The 22,443-nt window shown below is 37.9% G+C and overlaps 2 protein-coding genes and 1 long non-coding RNA gene across 5 annotated transcripts in view; all 3 read left to right on the top strand.

Moving 5' to 3' along the window:
* The window catches only part of LOC123881297 (nuclear hormone receptor FTZ-F1 beta), a 55,292-nt gene extending 51,777 nt beyond the window's left edge, over positions 1–3,515 (top strand). The window contains exons 8-14 of one of the 2 annotated variants that reach the window (XM_045930006.1): positions 194–330; positions 518–598; positions 1,017–1,241; positions 1,842–1,978; positions 2,276–2,391; positions 2,729–2,883; positions 3,252–3,515. In XM_045930006.1, the coding sequence (XP_045785962.1) occupies positions 194–330; positions 518–598; positions 1,017–1,241; positions 1,842–1,978; positions 2,276–2,391; positions 2,729–2,883; positions 3,252–3,359 (959 nt within the window). In that variant the 3' untranslated portion in view covers positions 3,360–3,515. The remainder of the gene's footprint in view (positions 1–193; positions 331–517; positions 599–1,016; positions 1,242–1,841; positions 1,979–2,275; positions 2,392–2,728; positions 2,884–3,251) is intronic. The other variant, XM_045930005.1, reaches the window with a different exon arrangement.
* A 2,233-nt stretch (positions 3,516–5,748) lies between these two features.
* LOC123864099 lies at positions 5,749–8,307 on the top strand. The gene is made up of 2 exons (XR_006795700.1): positions 5,749–5,999; positions 6,069–8,307. It is a non-coding gene; the product is annotated as an uncharacterized LOC123864099 (long non-coding RNA).
* A 3,664-nt stretch (positions 8,308–11,971) lies between these two features.
* On the top strand, positions 11,972–21,963 carry LOC123881309 (seminal metalloprotease 1-like). Of its 2 annotated transcripts, XM_045930021.1 has the most exons (7): positions 11,972–12,119; positions 12,754–12,972; positions 13,580–13,689; positions 14,285–14,495; positions 15,471–15,607; positions 16,309–16,508; positions 18,354–18,566. In XM_045930021.1, the coding sequence occupies exons 1-7, from the start codon at positions 12,002–12,004 to the stop codon at positions 18,433–18,435; spliced, it is 1,077 nt and encodes a 358-aa protein (XP_045785977.1). In that variant the 5' UTR covers positions 11,972–12,001; the 3' UTR covers positions 18,436–18,566. The 2 variants fall into 2 exon arrangements, with proteins under 2 accessions (XP_045785977.1, XP_045785978.1); XM_045930022.1 differs by lacking the exons at positions 11,972–12,119; positions 12,754–12,972; positions 13,580–13,689; ... (1 more) ...; positions 15,471–15,607; positions 16,309–16,508 and adding exons at positions 17,669–17,865; positions 19,175–19,284; positions 19,900–20,110; positions 20,725–20,861; positions 21,595–21,963 and having other exon boundaries at positions 18,354–18,572.
* Positions 21,964–22,443: the final 480 nt, after the last annotated feature.

The following is a 22,443-nucleotide window of genomic DNA, read 5'->3' as shown; positions in this document are numbered from 1 at the left end:
ATATCTAAAAGCTGGCCTTCTCAAAAAAAAAAATGCTTTAGCATCTTTTGGTTCTTCGATTTGCAATCAGCTTTAAACTGAGATAAATGAAAAACTGTGAGAAAGATCTAAGTGCATTCACTGATGACACTATAAGATCATTTTGTTCAATCTAGGTTATTAAAAAACCTAAAAAGTATTATCACTTTTGCAGCAATAAGAGAAGACAGGACTCGCGGAGGTCGCTCAACGTATCAGTGTTCATACACGCTCTCGGGCGCCGCCTCTACGGGCTCCTTACTCTCTGCGCACGCGCCGACCACGCTCCGGCACGCATCCAGCCTCACTTGCGTAAGTTTCCAAGAAGCAAACGCTCATCATTCAAGTTGCTCAGTCATCAAAATAGCCCACAATATGTTTAAAATCTTATCTATCATTTTATCTATCATTCTGACTGTAACAAAAATTCTCTGTATATTTTTAATGTAAATAATAATAAATAAAATAATAAATAAAATAATAATAATAAATAAATCAGGTAAATGGCCCTGGGTCGTACAGCAGTCGAGGGGAATCAAGCAACAGCCGACTTACGCCTGACATACCCCCATTATTGCAGGTAACTCAAACTACTTACTTAAACATTAGCAAATTTTGTATTGGTTGCCAACATGACCTGGCATGTTATGCGAGAGAAAACTCGATAAATGAGCGATAGCTAGCCCTGACCGATGCCTCCCACAAGACCAGTCCTTTGAATACTAAAAACTTGCTTTTTAAGCTTGTCGTAATATCTGAATTCGTTCAGTAAAGATTGTTCTTAAATTGACCCGCTATAGAGGAGTAGTTATTTGCGGTGTGTATAAAGTTACTACTGAATCAGGTTACGAGTATATGTGTTTCACTTCACTATCCAAATAGTCAAATCCGGTGCATCCTTTTTGAGCGCGAATAAAATGTTGTGTAGTTTGATGAGACATAAAGGTATTCTTCTTCTTCTTAAAGGGTTAAGTGCATTCAATAAATATTTTTTAAAGGAAATAATGGATGTGGAACATTTATGGCAATACAACGAGTCGGAACTCAGTCGCATGAGCAAGTCCACCGGCAGCCCGTCCGCCAACCCGCTGCTGGCAGCCAGTGGCATCACCGCGCAGAACTCTAGTGCGGACTTCCTCGCCGACCTGTGCAACATCGCCGATCACCGCCTCTACAAGATCGTCAAATGGTGCAAGAGTCTGCCGCTCTTCAAGAACATATCGGTGAGTTTCTTCCCACTTGGACGGGCAATTTCGATTTTCAAAAGAGTCGTTGAGAGCCGCTCGCACGGTACAAGACAGTGTTCTGTGGAAATCCTTGCAAGAAACAGAGCAGGAGAAAACAGTGATGATGTGATGTGAACATGGTTTTAAGGACGATGGTGAACCTGGTTTATGGGTGTTGATGGCTTAAAAATGCTTTTGACAACCCGTTTTCGTTTCTAAATCGGTCGAAGTAATTCTCTGCAATCTTATCCCAGGTTACTAGAATTTGAGAGGATCTTTCAGGTCTTTTTTGGTCTACTTGTAATTTTTTCTGACTTGTTCTAGCGTGTTAGGATTTGATTCTATTCAGCTTTATCGAAAGTTGTCTTTGTGATTCATACTTCTGTTTGCCTTATGTAAGAAACATATACCACTTATTTAACAATAACTCTGTTCAATTACCGCTAATCCTTTTTTATAAATCATATGAAGACAAGGCTTTCCTTCACAAGACAAGATCTAGACTTTTTGCAAAGTTCTCTGACAAATGTCTTGAAAGTCCTGTTGAATTAAAAATTTCTTAACCAGATTCTTAAACATTTTGTCTTTTATTTGCAGATCGACGACCAGATCTGTCTCCTGATCAACAGCTGGTGCGAGCTGCTGGTGCTGTCGTGCTGCTACCGCGGGGTCAGCACGCCGGGGGAGGTGCGCGTTGGTGGCGGTCGTGGCATCACCCTGCACCAAAGTGCCAAGTTAGTTCTTTTACCAGATCCTCGTTTTTGGACATGTCTGGTTCCGGGAGCACATACACGGGATGCTTTAGCTTCCTGTTTGGGAGTTCGACTCTGGACTCTCCTCTGATTCCTTGGAATAAAATCTTTCGTCCTTATTTCTCTCTTATGTAAACGAGCTCTTAGAACTGAAAGTTTCATAAATGAAGAGTATTTTAAAATTGAGTTTAGTAACAGCTATATCACTAGTAAATATTAGAAAAAGTAAAGGCCCCAATAGTCCTCCTTGCACTAGTTAAAGTATTAATTTTTTTACAGATATGGTCTGACGCCATGTATAGAACGAATGCTCAGCTTCACGGACCATTTGAGGAGGCTACGGGTTGACCGATACGAATATGTTGCGCTCAAGGTCATCGTACTGCTCACTTCAGGTAAACATTTATACTCCACATTGTTAGGCTTTAGATAGGGATTATAATATAGAAGAGTTATAGGTTAGGAAGATTTGTTCCTTTTGAAAAGTTTGATGCATAATGCAACATTTTTTGTTAGATTAGTAGAATTTAATGAAAAGCGGAAATAGAAATACTTATCGGATAGAAAAAAGGCTGTAAATCTAAATAATCAAAAGGTGACTGACTGAAAAAATGATCTAACAAGTTCGGAATTTGTGTAGTGTACGCGGACAAAGTCGTGAGCATAGGTCAGTGTGTGATATAATGCCAAAATTCTAGACTGTCTACCATCTTTGCCTTTCTTTTTTGTCAGATGCTCCAGAACTTCGTGAAGCGGAAAAAGTGCGTGCGTCTCAAGAAAAAGCGCTTGCGGCGCTTCAAGCGTACACGGCGGCGCACTCGCCCGACACGCCTGCAAAGTTCGGAGAGCTTTTGCTGCGTATTCCCGAACTGCAACGAACTTGCCAGGTGATTATATACCTTATCGTTGAGGAATTAAGGTTGAGTATTGAAGGAAAAGTGCAAGCGTCTCAAGTAAAGGTGTCGCCGTGTACGCTTGCAGCGCTTCAAGCGTACACAGCGACATACTCGCCCGACACGCCCGCCAAGTTCGGTGAACTCTTGCTGCGTATTTCCGTATAGTTCATATGAGGTCTAAATCCACACAAAAGGAGTCTAGCCAAGTAGCTGCGGTGGTTCCGTGGATTATCTTCCATATATACATACACAAACTCCTTTCTTCATTTTTTATAGTATATTGTCTAAGTAGATAGAGGTGAACAGTCATAAGATGAATGTCCTAATTCTTAAATATTTTTTTTTATTTCTTCCCACAGTTCTTCATGCAAGTCGGCAAAGAAATGCTCAATCCTGCCAACAAGGGCAAAGACGGGGAGGGGCCCAGTTTCAACCTCTTAATGGAGCTGCTCCGAGGCGACCACTGACCCCGTAGTCCACAGTCTGACCAAGTGAAACATTGCTCAAGTACGAACGAGACTAAGTAAAATAGATAAGCCTTTAATGACATTACTTTTTAATAATGACAGTTAAGGGCTTCCGGTCAGGCGGCTTGACGTCATGCACGTAGATTTGTTTTGCTTGATCAAGCAGCTTGATACGAGCTTCTAGGCAAGCGCGCTCCATCTTAGGCTGCATCATCACTTGTTAGCCTATCTGATTGCAGCCAAGCGCTAGTCTTGTAAATTAAAAAAAAGCTTGATGCGGTCTGTAAAGTAGCTTGATCAAGCTCACGGCACTGTTCTCATTTCTCGAACGCTGCCCGAACGTCGCATCAAGCAAAACTATAAAATCGCATCAATCACCGTCATGCACGTAAATGCTTGACTCAAGCTTAGTGCTTGAGTCAAGTCAAGCAAATGCAAACATTGTAAACGGTCAAAATGCTTGACTCAAGCAAAAATGTACATGATTGACGTCAAGCCGCTTGACCGTTTTGGAAGCTCTAAGGTTGCTCACTGATCCGTAGAACTTGAACTTCAGGAGAATATTGTGTCCACGTATTTTGTGGTTTCAATATATGAAATACACAGTGAAAGTTTTAAAGGTGTCCATGCATTTTGTGGTTTCAATATATGAAATACTCTGTGAAATTTTTGTGGTTTGAGAGCCATGGCTAAATGAAACGTGCTAAGTGGTACATACATTTCGCCATTTATATTGACCCTAGTCCTAAACTAATTGAATCGAGAAAAATTTGCGAACCAATAGTAGGTAATACCGCACCGCGTCGCTCTGTCTCAGAACAGCGTGGTTGTCACGTGGCGCTACTAATGTTTCTCACAGATTCGAGTGTGTGTCAAGATATTTTTCATCCAAACAAAAAGTACATAGTTTTCCAAAACAAACAAGTATATTCGATGGTACTGCTAAAGGCGATTCACTTAGCCACAGCTCTAACACTGGAATTCATAGGAAAGATAGGGGTTTCTTTAGAGGACGATTCAAACGACATGTGTTATATTCAACCTCTATGCAATGCTTACGTTGTGTAGGACACATGTCTGAATTGTCTTCTGAAAAAGCCCCTATGTTGACTATGAATTCCGGTGTAAAACCACTATTTCACCGTGTATAGCAGGACTGTCATGGACGTTGTGATTGTCACATTGCTACAATTGGCTGAATTTAGATATGGCATTTTTGCCGCTATAGTGCATTCTGTTTAGATGATTGCAATCACTCGTGATTTGCTAAAACTTGTACGTTTTTGTCTAAAATGCATATCTGGTTTACCATAAATTCAGCCAATAACATTAATAAATAATTATTGTAATAGTCGCAATGTTGGTGCTAGCTCACTGATCTATGCATACTTACAGAGTTGTTCTGTATTTATCCAATTAATTTTCAATTGAATAATGAATTAGGTATGTACTCTAGTCCTCACATTTTTAGAAAATGTTGCCTGCCTTGAATGCTATGCTCGCCGTTTATTATATTGGAAAAGTAGAGAATGAAGGTGATAACACATTGCTGTGTTGTGGTATGTTGCAAGTTGTAACGCAATGGTGAAGAATCGGAGCGCATCAGAGCGCCTCTGTAGTGCTTAATAATATGAGATTTTACATCTAATAATATAATTCGAGCGTCGAACCACAATAATGTCAGAGTAAATAGGATCTAAAGATTCTTGATATAAGTAAAAAATTCAGTATGACTGATTTTATTTTTGCATAGTTCTTCGTAAAGCGCTCGCTGTATGGAAGAACGTGATCTTAAATACAAGGCGGTTAAGGTCCATTTTACTTTAACGCAGTGTTTCGACGTTCGAATCTTATTAACGTTGATTTGATCTAAAATCTCATACTCAGCGCACAGACTATATTGTAGATTAACGATAAGCCACAACATAAAGATGCTTGGACCTTCGCTAAATGAATTTACTTAGTAGCTTATGAGAAAGGAACAATAAATAAACAATCGACTGTCTAAGTGTAATACGATATTGCCTTTTAAAAACTAAGTCCCGAGTGAATCGGCCTTCAATCAAAGACTGCTTTCATGAACATGAGATAATATTATATTTGTATGCTTCTCACGAAATATTAGTATATTTTTAGTCCTCGAACATTCAACCTATAGAAATCGCACAATCTTTTTCTGTAAAAATTACTAAAGGATACTTGTTAAGTAACAAAAAAATATTTAAATTGCAAAATATAAATATAATAATTCAATTAGTCGGTTTTATTTATTTATTTAGCAAGTATTTTAAGGCTCAATGCATTAATTACGAGTACAAGTGTTATAAGGGTCAATGCAAATTGCAGTAGAGTGAAATGAAAATGTTTGATAGAGTTGCAGCGAACTGAACGCGTCCCTACTCCCTACTAAATAACATACGTAAGAAACAAAAACAAAGCGATGCCGTGCATTCGTACAACTTTTTTTGTTTTGCTTCACATAAATTCGTACATTACGGGTTCAGTTCACTTAATAAGAATTTGGGCATAGCGACCATATCGTCGTCGTCGATGCGATGACGCGTCACGTCGCTTCCACTCTACCGCAATGTGTCTTGTGCCTTGTGACCTCGTTGTACGATAAGCCATAGGTGATTATAGGTTGAATTATTTATACTATTAAAATGTATAAATTTTTTATAATAATAATATTATAATACCAACATATAGGTTGAATTATCGAACTTTTTATTGATTGTAACATGAGTGTATTTTTGTAAATTTGAATATTATGATGCATTTATTTCATACATTATGTACATAGCTCTCAAAAATTACATTTCAAATACTCCATACGCGTAAATATTAATATATTTTTATCTATTAAATTGACTGTGCTTTTGGAATATCTGTCGAAGATAGTTCTTTCTTTTTCTTATAAGAAAGTTAAATCATGTGTGCAATTTCTTGAGAGAGCCGTCGATATTCGATATTAAATTGTGTATTGATGTTTAAAAGCAAAGAAAATGTATTTCACCATCAGAATCAAAGTGACCTAACTCAAAATTTACGTTTTTTGGTAAAACTTTTTTCGGTGTTATTTATTGAGTTACTTACTTCAAGATAAAGATAGTTAGTAACTTTCGAAAATAAATTGATTCAACTCACACATTTAACCTTATTTTTTTCATTCATCTTGTTAGGTACCTTTCCGTTGTCGTTTTCATCATTTTCATTCTGAAGGTGAAATCTAATTATAAAATTGACACTGCCACTTGCTTTTATTAGAATATATTTAATAAGGCCAAGGGATCAAGAAAAACCTATGATAATAAAAATGTATGAGTCATTAATATACAAAAAGTTTTAAATCAACGTTTTTCAACGAATTAAAATTGCTCCATCTACTCGAACATAGTTTAGTTTTAAAATTTATAACATCAATATTCAACAGCTAGAATAATATTAAGTAAGTAATTCTTTTTATATTCAAAAAAATACTGGTGTAGCGTTTAAAAAAGATTGTATTGACTCTCCCAAAACTAAAGTGTTGTTTAAATCCAAAATTGAGGATAATTTTCAAAAATGCTATTTTAACTGTAAATATTTTTGTACCTACCTACATAATGAAAAGAATTTAAAGCGCGGGTCCACGTTTCAAGGTAGTTTTAGTTACGTTTTTTCGAAATATATTTCCATTTGATTGTTGTCATTTTACTCGCGATCGTGTATGATATGCTTAAAAAATGACCGTGGTCAGTTAGTGCTAAGTCAAATAATATGAGGTCCTCAATCATCTATTTTGATACACAGCTTACTTAAAAAAAAGTTTTGTAAAAAAACAATAAAAAAGTTAGATAAAACTTTGTTAAAGACTTTTTTAACTAATATTTGTACGCGACTGTAATCGATGTCTATGAAAATATAAATATATTTTTGTAGTTTTTCTACGAAATATTCTGGATAATATTAATTGTACACAGCTTTGCCAAAAGGTAAGGTGCCGTCTCCACGGCGAGAGAATTGCTGCAATAGTCTCGCCGAGCGACAAAAGATACAAACTATAGCCGCGATAGGAGATTAGTCCATAGAGTTTGTATAGAATTTTGTCACACGGCAAGACAATTGCCGCGATTCTCTCGTTCCTGGAGATGGCACCTAACTATTATACCCTATCCGCGGAATGAAGTGAATATAGTGCTCTCTCTGTTTGGCTCTATCATTTGTATGGGTACGTAACAGAAAGAGCTATACTGAATTATCCACGGAATGAAGTTAGCATAGCGCTCTCTCTGTTTTTGTATGGGATTAGGTAGAGAAAGCGCTATATTAACTTGACTCCGCGGATAGGGTATAGTTATTTCATTCTGTAATGCAAAATTTGCGTGTTCATTACGTACATAGGACTTAATAAATAGCAATGTACTAAATCGTAGTTAGTGTAATATTTGTAAGATTCGTGTATATTTTTTTTTGTGTAAGCTGTGATTTAAGGCTCTAGAGAGGCCCTTTTTGCAATCATTGCCATTTTGTTTAAGTTACTTAATAATGTACTTTTAAAATTTAATTTAAGCGATGTAATTATGTGAAGGTGAAACTTTCATTTTAGTTTGAAACTTTGTTTATTTAGTTATTAATTAAAACAAAACAAAGATACTGACACGTTGACCATAAGGTGACGATATTTTATTTTGTTGTTTCTTTTCCGTCTTTAATTATATTATTATAGTAATTGTATAGTATTATTTATGTTTTGATTTTTTTTTTTGTGCAATATCTACTTGGCATAAAGTATTTTTTTTAAATTTTAATCTCGGTTTGGAACTAAAACCCGATTAAATATAATAATATTTACTTTATGCTTCGTGTTAGCACTTTTTTCAGGCTGTAGAAGTCAGCTTTTGAAACCAGTAATTCACTGCCGATTGTTAAAATAAGATAAAATTGCTTAAAGCAAAAAAATTGTTTTGTTGCAATAATTTTTGAAGAGAAATATTTTGTTTTATAGTATTTTAGAGATGAATATCGTACTAGAATGTAGTTTTATTTAAGTTTAGATTACAAATCTGTTGTAGATTATATTTTTAAATTAGAAAAACATATTATTTGCCGGTAATAAAAAAGATTTTTACTTTAAAAGCAATTTTGTTTTATATGAAACAAAAGTATGACAGGGTTTCATACAATAATGTTAATCATATCAATAGATATTTGTAATATATTCCGTCAATATAAAATAATACAATAGAAACGAGTTAGTAGTATTATATTTATATTTTTTAATAAATATAACTGTATCATACGGGCACAAGTACTTTGATTCTAATTTTAGTTTGTAATATTTGAGCTCATATAATATAAGAAAGTACCTATGTAATAGTTCTAACATAATGTTTTGAAAATGTGCCACATAAATGCTACTTTTAGTTTAAACGGTTATTGAGATTTGTAATTGTGATTTCAGTTATTTCTTGCAATGCAATATATTGTCAGATTGATAATAATAATTATAGTGGACATTTATATAACTGGAATTTGGAAGCTCTTCCGTGGTTCTCCGTTTTTTTTTCTCTCTCGTCTGGCTTTACAAAGATTAGCCAATGTCAAGTTTGTAGCTATTTGTAACAAGTTAGTGAAACTATACAAGTATAGACCCCGTCTGTGCCGGCGCTCGCCGACATACGCACGGCACCCCCTTAGAGCGCTTTCCAGTCAGTTTTAACAAAAAAAAAAACACTCCAAAAAGGCAGAGCACGCCCGCCAGCTAACAACACAGACGAAGTCCTGGTTCTCCTTTAATCACAAAAGGAAAAAGTTAAAACGACTGCAATTTTGAGTCTAATCTTACTCAGTAATTTTTGCCTCCGCGTTAAATTGTAATTTGAATAGGTTAATCTTCAAGTCCACTTTTTGTCTTAATCCCATTGCTATTGATTTATTGTGATTATATTAAGCAATTAAATCTAGAAAATTAATGAAAAATAGGCCAAGTGCGAGTCCGACTCACACACGAAGGGTTCCGTACAAGAAATTACACTTTTCTTTTAATTTTCATCGCGGTTATTTTGAAATCGAAGGACAAAAGACGGACAGCGGAGCCTTAGTAATAGCACTAGGGCATCCGTTGGCAATCTTCGTATAGGGAACCCTAAAGAGAATCTATTAAAAATAAATTTTTGTTCAAAGCTTTTTTTTTACAGAAAAAAAAAACAGTCTTTAAGAAAAGTGTCATTTAAATTTTTCATATTTTGAGTTTCATAACTTTTATAGTTCAATTTTGTATAATCTTTAAACGCACAATCTATTTATGCCTATATTCTAATAAAATAAGAAAATGCAGTGGCATCTATTTGTGTTAAAAGTTAATGAACTGATAATAATAGGTTTTTACTTTTTAGTTAGTAGGTACTATTGCTTTTTTGCATTTATTGCAAAAAAAGAATTTTTTATTGAATATGTTTTATCAAAAGAAAAACTTTATACATTGAAAATTTTGCGGTTTTGATTTCTAGGATTTTTAAATAAAAAAAAAATAACAGTCCGTTCCGCTTAGCTGTAGAGTCAGCGCTAGTGATCTTGTTTACTAAGGTGCGAACACATTACTGCGTTGTGGTGTCGCAACGCAATCTGAGGCGATGGTCCAGAAACCGTAGTGCGTCTTGAGCGTCAGTGTCAAAGTGGCACGACAAATAGTTCACACGTATTCTTATAAAATATATGATATCGATTTACTTGTATCACGACACACAACATCACAGTAATGTGTCTTCGCCTTTACCAACATTTGTTTTGTAAGAACAACAAAACATTGGCAACAGTTTAGTTTTGCGATAGGCGATCTGTAATCTACTATTCAAAATTTCTCGCCTCCGGCTCGGTTATTGAAATTTGCGCCTGGGCCTTAATTTTCTACGTGCGCACTTACAACGTAAGAACTATTATATTATTCTTATCGATATAATAATTAAGTATGTACGATGTTGTGGAGTAGAGTAGGCTTGTCTGTGTGGGTCCGAATAATTTTTATATTAAAAATTAGAAGGACAGAGAGAATGGTATCACGTCCAATATTTTGTAATTTTACGTTCTTTGTTATATAAATAAGTATTATAATGATATTCTATTCTTTTATTTTGTAGAGCTACTGAAATATTTTTATATATTGAGCAAAATAAATTCGATTTTGAGATAAAATGGAATTTTCATTTTTTACTCCCAGTCTGATTTCCTAAGAAGTTTTTGACTGAATTGATTTTATAAAATGAAGCTCTACGGTGATTCGTGAAAAAATACCGGCAAGTAATCGAAGAATTAGGTGATTTGTTTTTCGATGCACCTTCTAAGTGCAACAATATACTAAGGACAATAACTGACGCGCCCTGGTTTACACGCAACGAGGAATTACACCAGTATTTTCATATGCCAACTGTTGCTGAGGAAATAAACAAGTACTCCAAAAACCACAAAGTTCGTCTTGCCAAGCATCCAAACCCACTTGCCAACTCACTTCTAGCCGCCCCCAGAGTTAAAAGAATTAAATCGAGCTGACGTGCTCGAAATCTGATGGACGTTGGAGCAATGGCTCTACCGTTTTAAATCTCAAAAGCCCAAATAATCTGCTTATAGTCCCCCGACTGATTGCAGATAATAACAGGAAAAAAAAACCCAAGTGCATCGTTGGCTGGACTGCCAAAGTTATCAGTTATCGCTTGATCTTGGATAATACCACTCGATTTAGCATGTAAATGTAATTTATATCGCTATCAAAATTAATCGTAGAAAACAAACGCATAACAAAAATTATAATAAAGTAGGTAAATCGAGGAAACAGATATTTATACGTCATTTGGTACCAATAACTATTAGATAAGTTTTATTATAATAAACAAATGATTACATAATGAAATGTAAGTAAATAAATCGCGCACTCAGATTTATGAGTCGATAAATATGAGTAGCTACAAAAACGATTTTTTTTATCTACGGGAGTGTAGACCGTATACTTAGGCAGTGTTTTAGCAGCTGTTGTAGTTATTAATGAAGATATTAAACAATTATCTATTTAAACAGAATCATTAATTTTACATAGAAGTATGGAGCGTCTTAAAATTAAAATTTAATTTAGATATAATAGCTACTTACCTACTCGTACATAAAAAATTTCCTAATCATAAATATCACAAATCATTTAATCCTGCTGTATGCACATAAGTACAGTATTTTTATATAATCCAAAAATGAAAATGACCTTTTCAAAGTTGTATCTTCATAATATAATCACAAACTATAGTTTTCCTACGACTTCGTCCACGTGGGTATTAAAAACGCTGGCCTACTGCTCGGGCTCACGAATGTCAGCTCGTTTGTTACAGGTAATGAATTAATGACCTACCTACGAGTACTTCCCGACCTCGTATAAAAAAAAAATTGAGATACACGCATGAGTTTGAATAACGTAAGTGGTAAATATTTTTAATAGGCACAATAATCTTATAAGTAGGTAATGCACAAAGGTGTGCACTAGCATTGTCTGTTCCCTCACTCTCATAGTCAGATGGAATGGCAATCTGACACTCCAATTTTTCTTTATTTGTATAGATCTACCTACTTCATATTTGGGTATAAAAGCAGACATGCATACTTAGGTATTGCGAATAGTTAACATGTTGCAGGCAGGCGTGCTTCTTTGTCTTATCGGCTTTGCTATCAGCGGCCCCCCCGTGTCGAAGACTAGGAGTCAGATACAAGCATTCAGAGAGGCCTTGGAAAAGAGCAGAACAGGTAAGTCCCCCCACATCTCTACCTAGTTAAATCTTTATTCACAGAGATCGTTCGCTTAGCGAATATTGTTCTCTGTATTACAAACCTTACCTATTTACTTACTATAATATAATGTAACAAGCGGTGATAGCCTAGGAGGTCGGGGGTTCGATTCTGGGCACGCAACTCATAAATTTTCGGATTTATGTGCGTTTTAAGAAACTAAATGTCATTTGTTTTATTAATGGTGAAGGAAAACATCGTGAGGAAACCTGCATGCCTGAGAATTCTCCATAATGTGTGTGAAGTCTGCCAATCCACACTTGGCTTGCATGGTGGGCTATGGCCTTAACAGGGCTCTCTCCGTCACTTACTCCATACAATCGTAGTCCCAATTTCATTTGAATGTTAAGCAACCAAAGTCTTTTTTGGAAATTTTACAGACAAATTCTAGAAACTAATATCTGTGCCTTGGTGTTTTAGATTTTTCTAAAAATATGTTAGTTTTAAAATTACAGGGGCTCAAAGATTTTCGGTTCGGAAGATCGGTTGTTGTTGTTGTTGTTGTTGATGATGATGATGATAATAATTATAAGAATCGGTATAGTCAAAGATATAATAGGTATAAGGTATAATCTAATAAAAAAATTCGCAGGTGATGGATTTCGACTGGATTCCCGCATGCTGGCCAACCCGGAAGCCAATGTTTGGGAGAACAGTGGCAAGTACCAGGGCGACATAGTCCTGGATGACGAGCAGATCGAGGGCTTGGTGGCGAGCTTCGCTGGCGTGAGCAGCAGGGCGGCCTACGTGGACCCCGGCAGGAGGTGGCCTGGAAAAGTTATGGTTTACGAATTCGGGCATAAGGAGTTTAGTAAGTAATTTCTAATTGCTATTTTTTTAACTGTTGCACTTGGACTTGGCTGCAATTACGCCAAAAAGTAGTTAATAATGCAGCCTAAGGTGGAGCGGAGCGCTTCTATATTTAGAAAGTGCCACTCTTCTTTTAAAACAATAGGTATTGTAAGTGATTATAGCTAGCAGGGAAACCCAAATCTGGAAGCAAATTCTAGCTGTGAGCATCAGAAACGAGGAAGCGAATCGCTTCGTACGTGTCTTTGGAACTTCGACATATTATGTAATGTGCAATATATCATTGCGGTGCATATCTAATAGTAATGATAATCTCTATCCATATTGTAAATACGAAAGCGTGTTTGTTTGTTGGGTTGCCTTGAATCATGTCGCAACGGAGCAACGGATCGTGGTGTTTTTTGCATGGGTATACAATATACATAGTTTAAGACCTGGAGAATGACGTAGGCTACTTTGTATCCCGGAAAACCAAAGAGTTCCCACGGATTTTATAAAAATCTAAATCCACGCGTACGAATTCGCGGGTTTCAGCTAAATTTAAAGAAATTTAGTGACACTAACATGACAAAATATACGATTGTTATGAAAATGGACTATCTTTTCAGATGCTGCACAAGAACGAGCTATCTTGAGAGCCATGGAATGGATCGAGCATTTCTCCTGCGTCAGATTCCGTTTGCGACGACCATACGAACAGAACTACGTCTTGATTACTGTAAGTATCTATAGTTATAAAAAAGCCGTGGCCTACAATGAAGGGTATGTATTGGGTGGTGTATATAAAGTAGTTTCCTTCAGAAACCAAAGGTTAACTGAAGAAGCAATAACGCGCAGGCACCAACACCCCCGTCACGCCAGATGAATAAATCGATAAATCACCGCACAGTGTCAAGAAGTTCTTTTTACCACTGGTAGGTACATGTTGGATCTAAACCTTAGGGCCTGTTTCAAAATCTCAAGACAAACCTGACGAATAAAGACATTACGACAGTTTTTGTATAGGGAATCTGCTAAAATGACAAATTTATCCATTAGATTAAGTTTATCTGGCGGTGTTGAAACAGGCCCTTAGTTATCCAACTGATAGATATCTGCATACAATAATAATTTTATAATCATCTGTGTGATAATAGTTATCCAACTAACAACTTGTATAGAAAAGGCGAGCTTTACCTTACACCATCTTACGTTCTTGCAACTTTGGACCACTTAATAAAAATACTGTCAAGCTAGTTTTAATAAGGCTGCATTTTCTTGTCAATTACAATTGCAATTAGAAACAAATACCTGAATTTTTTGTGTTTCACCAGGGAAGGCCCGACGGATGCTACGCGAGTGTCGGCTACCACGAGAATGCCTACGTCCACACCCTCAACCTGGCTCGCGCGGAGCCTGGGGAAGGCTGCCTGCACAACATCGTTATCATCCACGAGATTCTCCACAACCTCGGGTTCTTCCACATGCATTCCGCCTACGAGAGATACGAGTACGTACGCATCAACTGGGGCAACATTCAGCAAGGTTAGTACCAGGTATATCATCGCAATAAGACTGAGGAGTCTTAAGAAGGAGACATTATGCTCATCTTCTCCCGCACTAGGAATTTGGTAGGTTTTAAACCTGTGTCGGTTCAACGTCGGGATCGTCTCAGTCGCATACGATACCTGGGATCCTGAGACGCCTCACCTGACGCGGACGGTACCGCTGGGTTTTTTTACGGTACATCATCGCATTTTCAAACGAAAGACCGCCACCGTTGATACTTAGTAGGTCTCTTGCAAAGATGTCCATAGAACATAGTCTTTTACCGTTTGTGTCTAGCTGCTCCCAGCTTGCAGACTATACGAGTAATTACTATCCGTCCAATTAGTGTAGACTCTTCTTTGCCTTTTCCATGCGGGGTTGCCATACTAGATCTCCCATGGTCCCAGGACTCCCATGTTTAATGGTACTTCAAACTAAGTAGGTATGTCCTCAACTGCTCATTTCCACCATTTTCATTGAGCTATATCGGTTATTCTGGTGAAGTCATGATCTAGTCACGACTAGACCAGTTCGAAACCTACATATTATACCTAGTACTGACATAGCCCAAACTATTAGCAAGCTGAAGTGGCAGTGGGCAGGCCATGCCTGTCGTAGAGGCGATGGCCGTTGGAGCCGGAAAGTCCTTGAGTGGAGACCGCGTTTAAGCAAACGTAGTGTGGGACGCTCTCCAGCACGATGGACCGACGATATAAAGCGGCTGGCGGGAAGCAGCTGGATGAGGAAGGCTGATGACCGGGTGTGGTGGCGCTCTATAGGGAAGGCCTATGTCCAACAGTGGATGTCCACAGGCTGATGATGATGATGATGATATTATACCTAGTTAAGGTAAACAAAATATCTAGACAATACGACGCCGTCCATTCCAATCCCGAGTCCAGTGAATGAACTATAGAATTGGATGTTCAATTGATACTATTTCTAGTCTTTATACTTTTATAAAATTGACAGGCAAGGCCCACAACTTCTACCATCTCCAGCGCAATCAAGTCGACCTGTTGGGTCTGCCTTACGAGTACCAGAGCTCCATGCACTACAGCACTCACGCATTCAGCATGAATGGACAACCTACTATCGTTGCTACAAAGGTAGGTAGGTAGGGAATAACGTTCATAGAACCAGCAGAGATTAATAGATGGCACTACTAATAGCCACCAAGCAAGAAAAGAAGAAGAGGAAGAGATTAGTAGAGATGATGGCAAAATACCTGTCGGATTCTCATGTAGGACGCAATGTGCTTCGAGTCCCAGTTATGCCCTAATTAATATGATACGTGATACGTGAGTTTTCTCCTGCATGTTCTCGATCACTTTACTCGCTTTGTTTTGGATAAAAAAAATATCTCGACACAAACACGAATCTGTGAAAAACATTAGTAGCGGCTGAGGGTCACGTGACAAGCGCGCCAACCGCGCTATTCTGAGACAATATCGAACCACTCGAACGACGCGGCGGGATACTTACTAACTGGTTCGCGAATTTTTCCAAAATTAAAAAAAAAACAAAATATTTTTATTCAATTAAACTTTTACAAGTGCTTTTGAATCGTCAAATGGATTCGGAATGGCGTTCCTACCGAGAAGAATCAGCAAGAAACTCGGCGGTTGCCCTTTTCAAGTATTCAATTTACAATAATATGCCATACTATGCCAAACAATAATTTTTCGATTCATTTTTTTCATTTTTAAGACTTGGGTTAATATAAATTGTCGAAATGGATAGTACTGCTTAGCCACGGCTCTAAAACCACTAAACACTGTGTACTTTAGGAACTTTCCTACGTTTTCAGAATTTCCCAGGAACCATGGGCCATATGCAGTACGTCACACATTTGGACTGGGTGAGGCTTCGCAGACACTACAACTGCCCTGGGGCTTGGGATGAGAGGCAGATCCAGGAGGTAAAGGAAGAAGTGGACCGCACCCTGCCCCTGATGATGGCTGAGTCGCCACAAACAGAAGACCTCAACCAAGACGTCGAGAATAACGAGTGATGACAGCGAAATAAATTACTAACCGAGATGAATTATTAAGAGCGATTACGCACTGCATCCGATCCGAATCCATGAAAATACGTTCCGAAGTAGTCGTTGAACTAAAATTGTATGATAGCTTACACACTAGCTCCGACTTCCGTCATCTGAGTTCTCTCTGTCATCCGTGAGAATATCTCGGATTCAAATCGGACATATGACGTAGATATTATGTCAAAGATGCCCATTGCCCACTGAATAGCTTGGATTTGGATCAGAGATCGGATTAGTGCGTAAGCAATATCCGAGTTCGGTCCGAGTTTTTTATATCCTTATTTTCACGGGTTTGCAGACCGGATGAGTGCGTAACCGCTCTAGCAGTCAACCAATACTTATCAATAGATTGTTGATAAAGAGCTTCTAATAAAATTTTAATAGATTTTCAATACTTAGCACGATTTTTTTGTTTTATTCAATATCTACTGTTGATTACTGTAGATTGTGGTTTTTTTTAGATTTTAAAAAATCATTCATTAATTACACAGCAATTAATCACTGCTTATTAGTGTAATATCTAATACAAAAATCAAAATTACCATTTTATCATTAGCTATCTATCTATTTGATTAAACTTCAAAGTGTAGGTAGATTCTCTTGATATACAACAAACTAGCTTTTCCCACGACTTCCTTCACGATTTAACTACGATTTTTGAATATTCCGATTAGGTTCCTACTCCTTGCATAGTTGCTCTTTTTATCTACCTGTGAAAGTCCTGTCAAAGTAGATTGAACCATTTTAACAAGACCTGAAATAATCTAACGGAGACTAATCTACGCAAATACAACAATACTTTCAAAATAAATTATTGCGTGGTGGGACAACCGACCACATCAAGCATAAAAAAGAAACGATGAGGTCTAGGTTGGGGTGCGCTTGTCTAGAAGATGCCTATTCTCTTGTTTTGATGGTATTACTCGTAGGTATGTAGGTATGTGGTAGGAAACACGGACGCCGGGAAGGCAATCAAAAGACAAACGGTGAGCAAAAACCAACGAATAATCCAAATTAGTTAGTACCCAGGTTTAAAAAATAGAAGTAACCATATACTATGAGCTTGGAGCTTAATAAACGACAGTGATTTCGAAATATCAATCTGCAGAAGGACACTTTTTATTTATTTGTATATAGATCTATAGATCTACTTCATATTTGGGTATATAAGCGGACGTAACTAGGTATTGGGAAACGCTAAAATGCTGCGTACAGGCGTGCTGCTCTGTCTTATTGGATTCGCTGTGAGCAGCCCTCCAGTCTCGAAGACCAGGGATCAGATCCAAGCATTCAAGGAGGCTTTGGAAAAGAGCAGGACTGGTAGGCCCACTGTTTTTACTTAATTACCTTCCTAGTGTCCGTCCGAGCCAAAGGGTCCAGGAAACATTGGCCCAACACATTCATCAAGTGCTGACCAATGTCCGAATTGAGCAAGATCTGATGCTTACTTATATAAAAACTCAGAAAAGTCGGCAAGCCCTCAAACTTTAACAATTTACTAACTTTCAGGAGGTTGCCATGACAATAAGTGTCTGGCAATGCATGACGTGATTTCTAATACTACTTATTCCGAAGAAAAAAAAAATAGACTATACTTAGACGTAAAAAATTTTACACCTTTTCACCTGTTATCTCCCAAAATCGCTTATCGTTCCTAATGGTGTTATGGACAATATGCAGAGAAACATTCAGCTTTCATAAAATAACGAAAATCTGGCCCTCGCAGGCTCTCTCGCTATTAGGCTTTTTACATCAAGGTGCAATTATTTCGTAATGTTCTGGTAAATATCAAAATTTTACTTTCGCAGACGATGGAGTTCGGCTAGATTCCCGCATCCTGGCCAACCCGGAAGCCAATATCTGGGAGAACAGCGGCAAGTTTCAGGGTGACATAGTCCTGGATGACGAGCAGATCGAGGCTCTGGTGGCGAGCTACGCTGGCGCCAACAGCAGGGCGGCCTACGTCGTGCCCGGAAGGAGGTGGCCTGGAAATGTTATGGTTTACGAATTCGGGCACAATGAATTCAGTAAGTTTAAAGAAAGAAAAAAAAAATACATTATATCTTATAACCAAGCGCTTTCTCAACTTGAGCATAATTAATTAAAGCCAACATATCTCAAGCAGAAGAAGCGGTGGAAAAAACGTTGTCATGTGTGGCACACCCAAAAGAAGGTTCTAGCTTAGCATTATGATGTATAACTTGATACACAAGAGCATATCTAGGGCTGAAGTTATTTTTTTTGACGTGACAACGTCTTATAATTCGATAGAGCCAGCTGCACGCACGAAAAAACATGACTCATGCGGCGTTACCTCGCTCTGAGGCGTTCCATGTAAGTCTAAGTGCAAGCGAGAGCGCGGAACGAGCGACAAAGAAGCACAATCGGCCTTTGTTGTCACGTTCAACTATCGTCAGTAAACCGACTTTACAGACAACCAATTTTTTTGGAAAATTTATTACACACACAAACTAACTTCCTTGATCTATCGTCTATCTTCATGAAAAATTTCAGCCCGATCCGTTCAATAGTTTAAGCTGTGCGTTGATAGGTCAGTCAGATCGTGTAACTCTTGAGCTTCTCTTTTGATTTATTCTGCAACCTGTCTACTATGAGGAAAACATTTCAGATGCTGCCCAACAACAAGCTATCTTGAGAGCGATGGGATGGGTCGAGCACTTCTCCTGCGTCAGGTTCCGTCTACGACGACCAAATGAACAGAACTACGTTTTGATTACTGTGAGTATCTACTCCATATCTATAACTAGCTGATGCCGACTTCGTTCTGCATCATCTCATCATCAAGTGTGACTGCAGTCAATCCCAAGCCTAAATAGTTAGAAAAAACATGCTTAGTATGAGATTTTATCTCTCATGAACGTTGATAGTATTCGAGCGTCGAAACCCGCATTATAGTAAACTCCTTTCGTAACTACCTTGTTTTAAAACTCAAGTTTTTCTATACATCTACAGCCAGCCCTCCAAGCGGAAACGCTGCGAAATTAAAATCATTGGTATTGAGTTTTTGATGTCAAGTCATGAATCTCTAGGTCCATTTTACTTCGACTTTATTATGTTTCGACTCTCGCATTCTATCAAGCAACGTTGGCATAATTCACTGTGTTTACTAACTGTAGTGCACTAGAGTTAGGAAGCTCTCGATTAGACGCTGAATCGATAATCTGGCTTGGTGACGTGATTTCAGAAAACCTAGTCGTTTCACAGCCTACCTAGCGTCGAATATAGGTAACATTTGACGTCTGCCAGTGTCTTATCATCAAGTGTGATTGCAGCAATCCCAACTCCCAAGTTAGAAAAAATATCTGATATTATGTGTGTTTTGTGTTTCATCAGGGAAAGCCTGATGGATGCTACGCTCGCGTCGGCTATCACGCCACCGGCCACATTCACGTCCTCAACCTGGCCCGCGCGACCCCCGGGCATGGCTGTCTGAACAACATCGTCATCATCCACGAGCTGCTGCACAACCTCGGATTCTTCCACATGCAGTCCGCCTACGAGAGGTACAACTATGTACGCATCAACTGGAACAACATTGTTCCTGGTAAGTAATTATAAGGTTTACGCGGTGAATTTTACTGGTCTTAGAGCGCTGTGGCCAGGTGAATCGCCATTAGCAGTGCAGCACGTGCCAAGTGCGGATTGACACACGTCACACACCTTTGAAAACATTATGAAGGCTCTCATAAGTATATGATTCTCAGATTTCCTTACGACGATGTTTAGTTTCACCATTAAAACAAGTGATATTTAATTGCATTGAGTAAAACGCACATACATATATTACTAGCTGATGCCCGCGACTTCGTTTGCGTGGATTGTGGATTTAGGTTTTTCGAAATCCCGTGGGAACTAAAGAGTTCCCGGAAAATCAAAGGATTTTCCGGGATAAAAAGTAGCCTATGTGCTAATGTGGTTTTTGCGTGAAGAAGTAACAAACACACACACACACACACACACACACACACACACACACACACACACACACACACACACACACACATATGCAAACTTTCGCCTTTATAATATTAGTGTGATGTAACGAAAGGTCAGATGTACCCGGTATCAGACCCCCGAATCGTAACCACTAGGCTATCTCCACTTGTGTACATATCAACCCCAATTTCTAAAGCCTTTACACTTTTCTAAAATTTACAGGCATGGCCCATAACTTCCACCGTCTCCAGCGCAATGAAGTCAACCTTTTGGGTCTTCCTTACGAGTATCACAGCTCCATGCACTACAGCACTCACGCATTCAGCACTAACGGACAACCTACCATCGTCGCTACTAGGGTAAGACTATAATAGCACCTGTAGAGATGATGGCAAGAGATCATGGTACGCGGCTGCCGCGGTAGTTTGGCAAAAAGGTATAGTGTGACGATCGCAAACACCTCTGATATGTGGATGCTCGCTCACTATTGGCTAGAATGCATTGTTGTACCAAGAATCCCATAAAGTCAGCCAATTACAACAATTGCGATTGGTCGATGCAGGTTTTCCGGAATCGACCCACTTAGGTGAAATCCACTCTTCTAAAAATTTTACCGTGTAGTAACAGCGACGTATTTCATCACTTTTTCGCGTTGTTTATTGATAATAGTTTTTGTTTAATTGACAATAGACCATATTGGTTTGTCCTTCAATCACGCCGTAACTAGCGGATCGGTGTGATTTTTCGTATGGATATAGTTAAAGACCTGGAAAATGACACAAGCTACTATTTATCCTGGACAATCGAAGAGTTTCCTGCGGGGTTTTAAAAAATTAAAATCACGCGGAGAAAGTCCTGGGCACAGCTAGCAGTTTATTATATCTTTGATTTGTATTACTACTGTATATGATTTGTACATTTGTACAGTAATTAAATAAGGCTAGCTATAAGTTTTATAGCAACATTTTCAATAAAAAATATTTAAAAAAAAAAAAAATTCAATATAAAGTGACTTAGTAACAAAATACTTAAATTACTTTAGTACCTTGCAGGCTTGTACGGTGAACATTGCCACATATTTTATTTTTGCAGAGTTTTCCGGGAGTCATGGGCCATATGGTGTACGTGACCCACTGGGACTGGGTGAGGCTTCGCAGACACTACAACTGCCCTGGCGCGTGGGATGAGAGGCAGATCCAGGAGGTAAAGGAAGAGGTGGACCGCACCCTGCCCCTGATGATGGCTGAGGCGTCGCAAACAGAAGACGTTGACCAAGATATTGAGAAAAATGATAGCGAAATAAATGTTGTTAACCAAGATGAAATAGTTAAGCAACAAAAAATTTAAATACATTTTTGATAAAGAGCTGTTAATAAAATTTTTGGATTTCAGCGTTTTAAAAAACCAGTTTGAAAGAATCTACTTACTTACTCAGCGATTCGAGTGATAACTTTTTTACCACTTTTGATAATATAACGAACGAAGAAAGTTTAATTAAATTTTATTTATTTTATTTAAATTTAATTGTTTTTAATTGTTGAAATAAATGATTTTGTTTTTTTTTTGAAATACTTAGGTACATAAATTTTTTTTTTACGGTTCCGTACCTTAACCTACACGGAACCCTTAGGATCTAATCCTTGTTTGGTGGTTGTCCTTTCTATATTACGTCGATCGACTTGACTTTTTGCATGGATACTTAAAGACCTCGAAAGTGAAACAGGCTACTATTTATTCCGGAAAATCAAAGAGTTCCCACGCGATTTTTCGAAACCTAAAAATCTTAATCCACGCGGACAAAGTCGGAGGCATCAGCTAGTAAATATATAATAAACTAGCCCGCCGACCTCGTTCGCGTGGATGAAGGTTTTTTAAAATTCCCGTAGGAACTCTTTGATTTTCCGGGATAAAAAGTAGCCTATGTGCTAATCCAGGGTATAA

The sequence above is a fragment of the Maniola jurtina genome, chromosome 4 (genome assembly GCF_905333055.1).
Source record: "Maniola jurtina chromosome 4, ilManJurt1.1, whole genome shotgun sequence".
NCBI classification, from domain to species: domain Eukaryota; kingdom Metazoa; phylum Arthropoda; class Insecta; order Lepidoptera; family Nymphalidae; genus Maniola; species Maniola jurtina.
The sequence above is the reverse complement of the archived record's forward strand: the minus strand, read 5'-3'. Positions and strand labels throughout refer to the sequence as shown.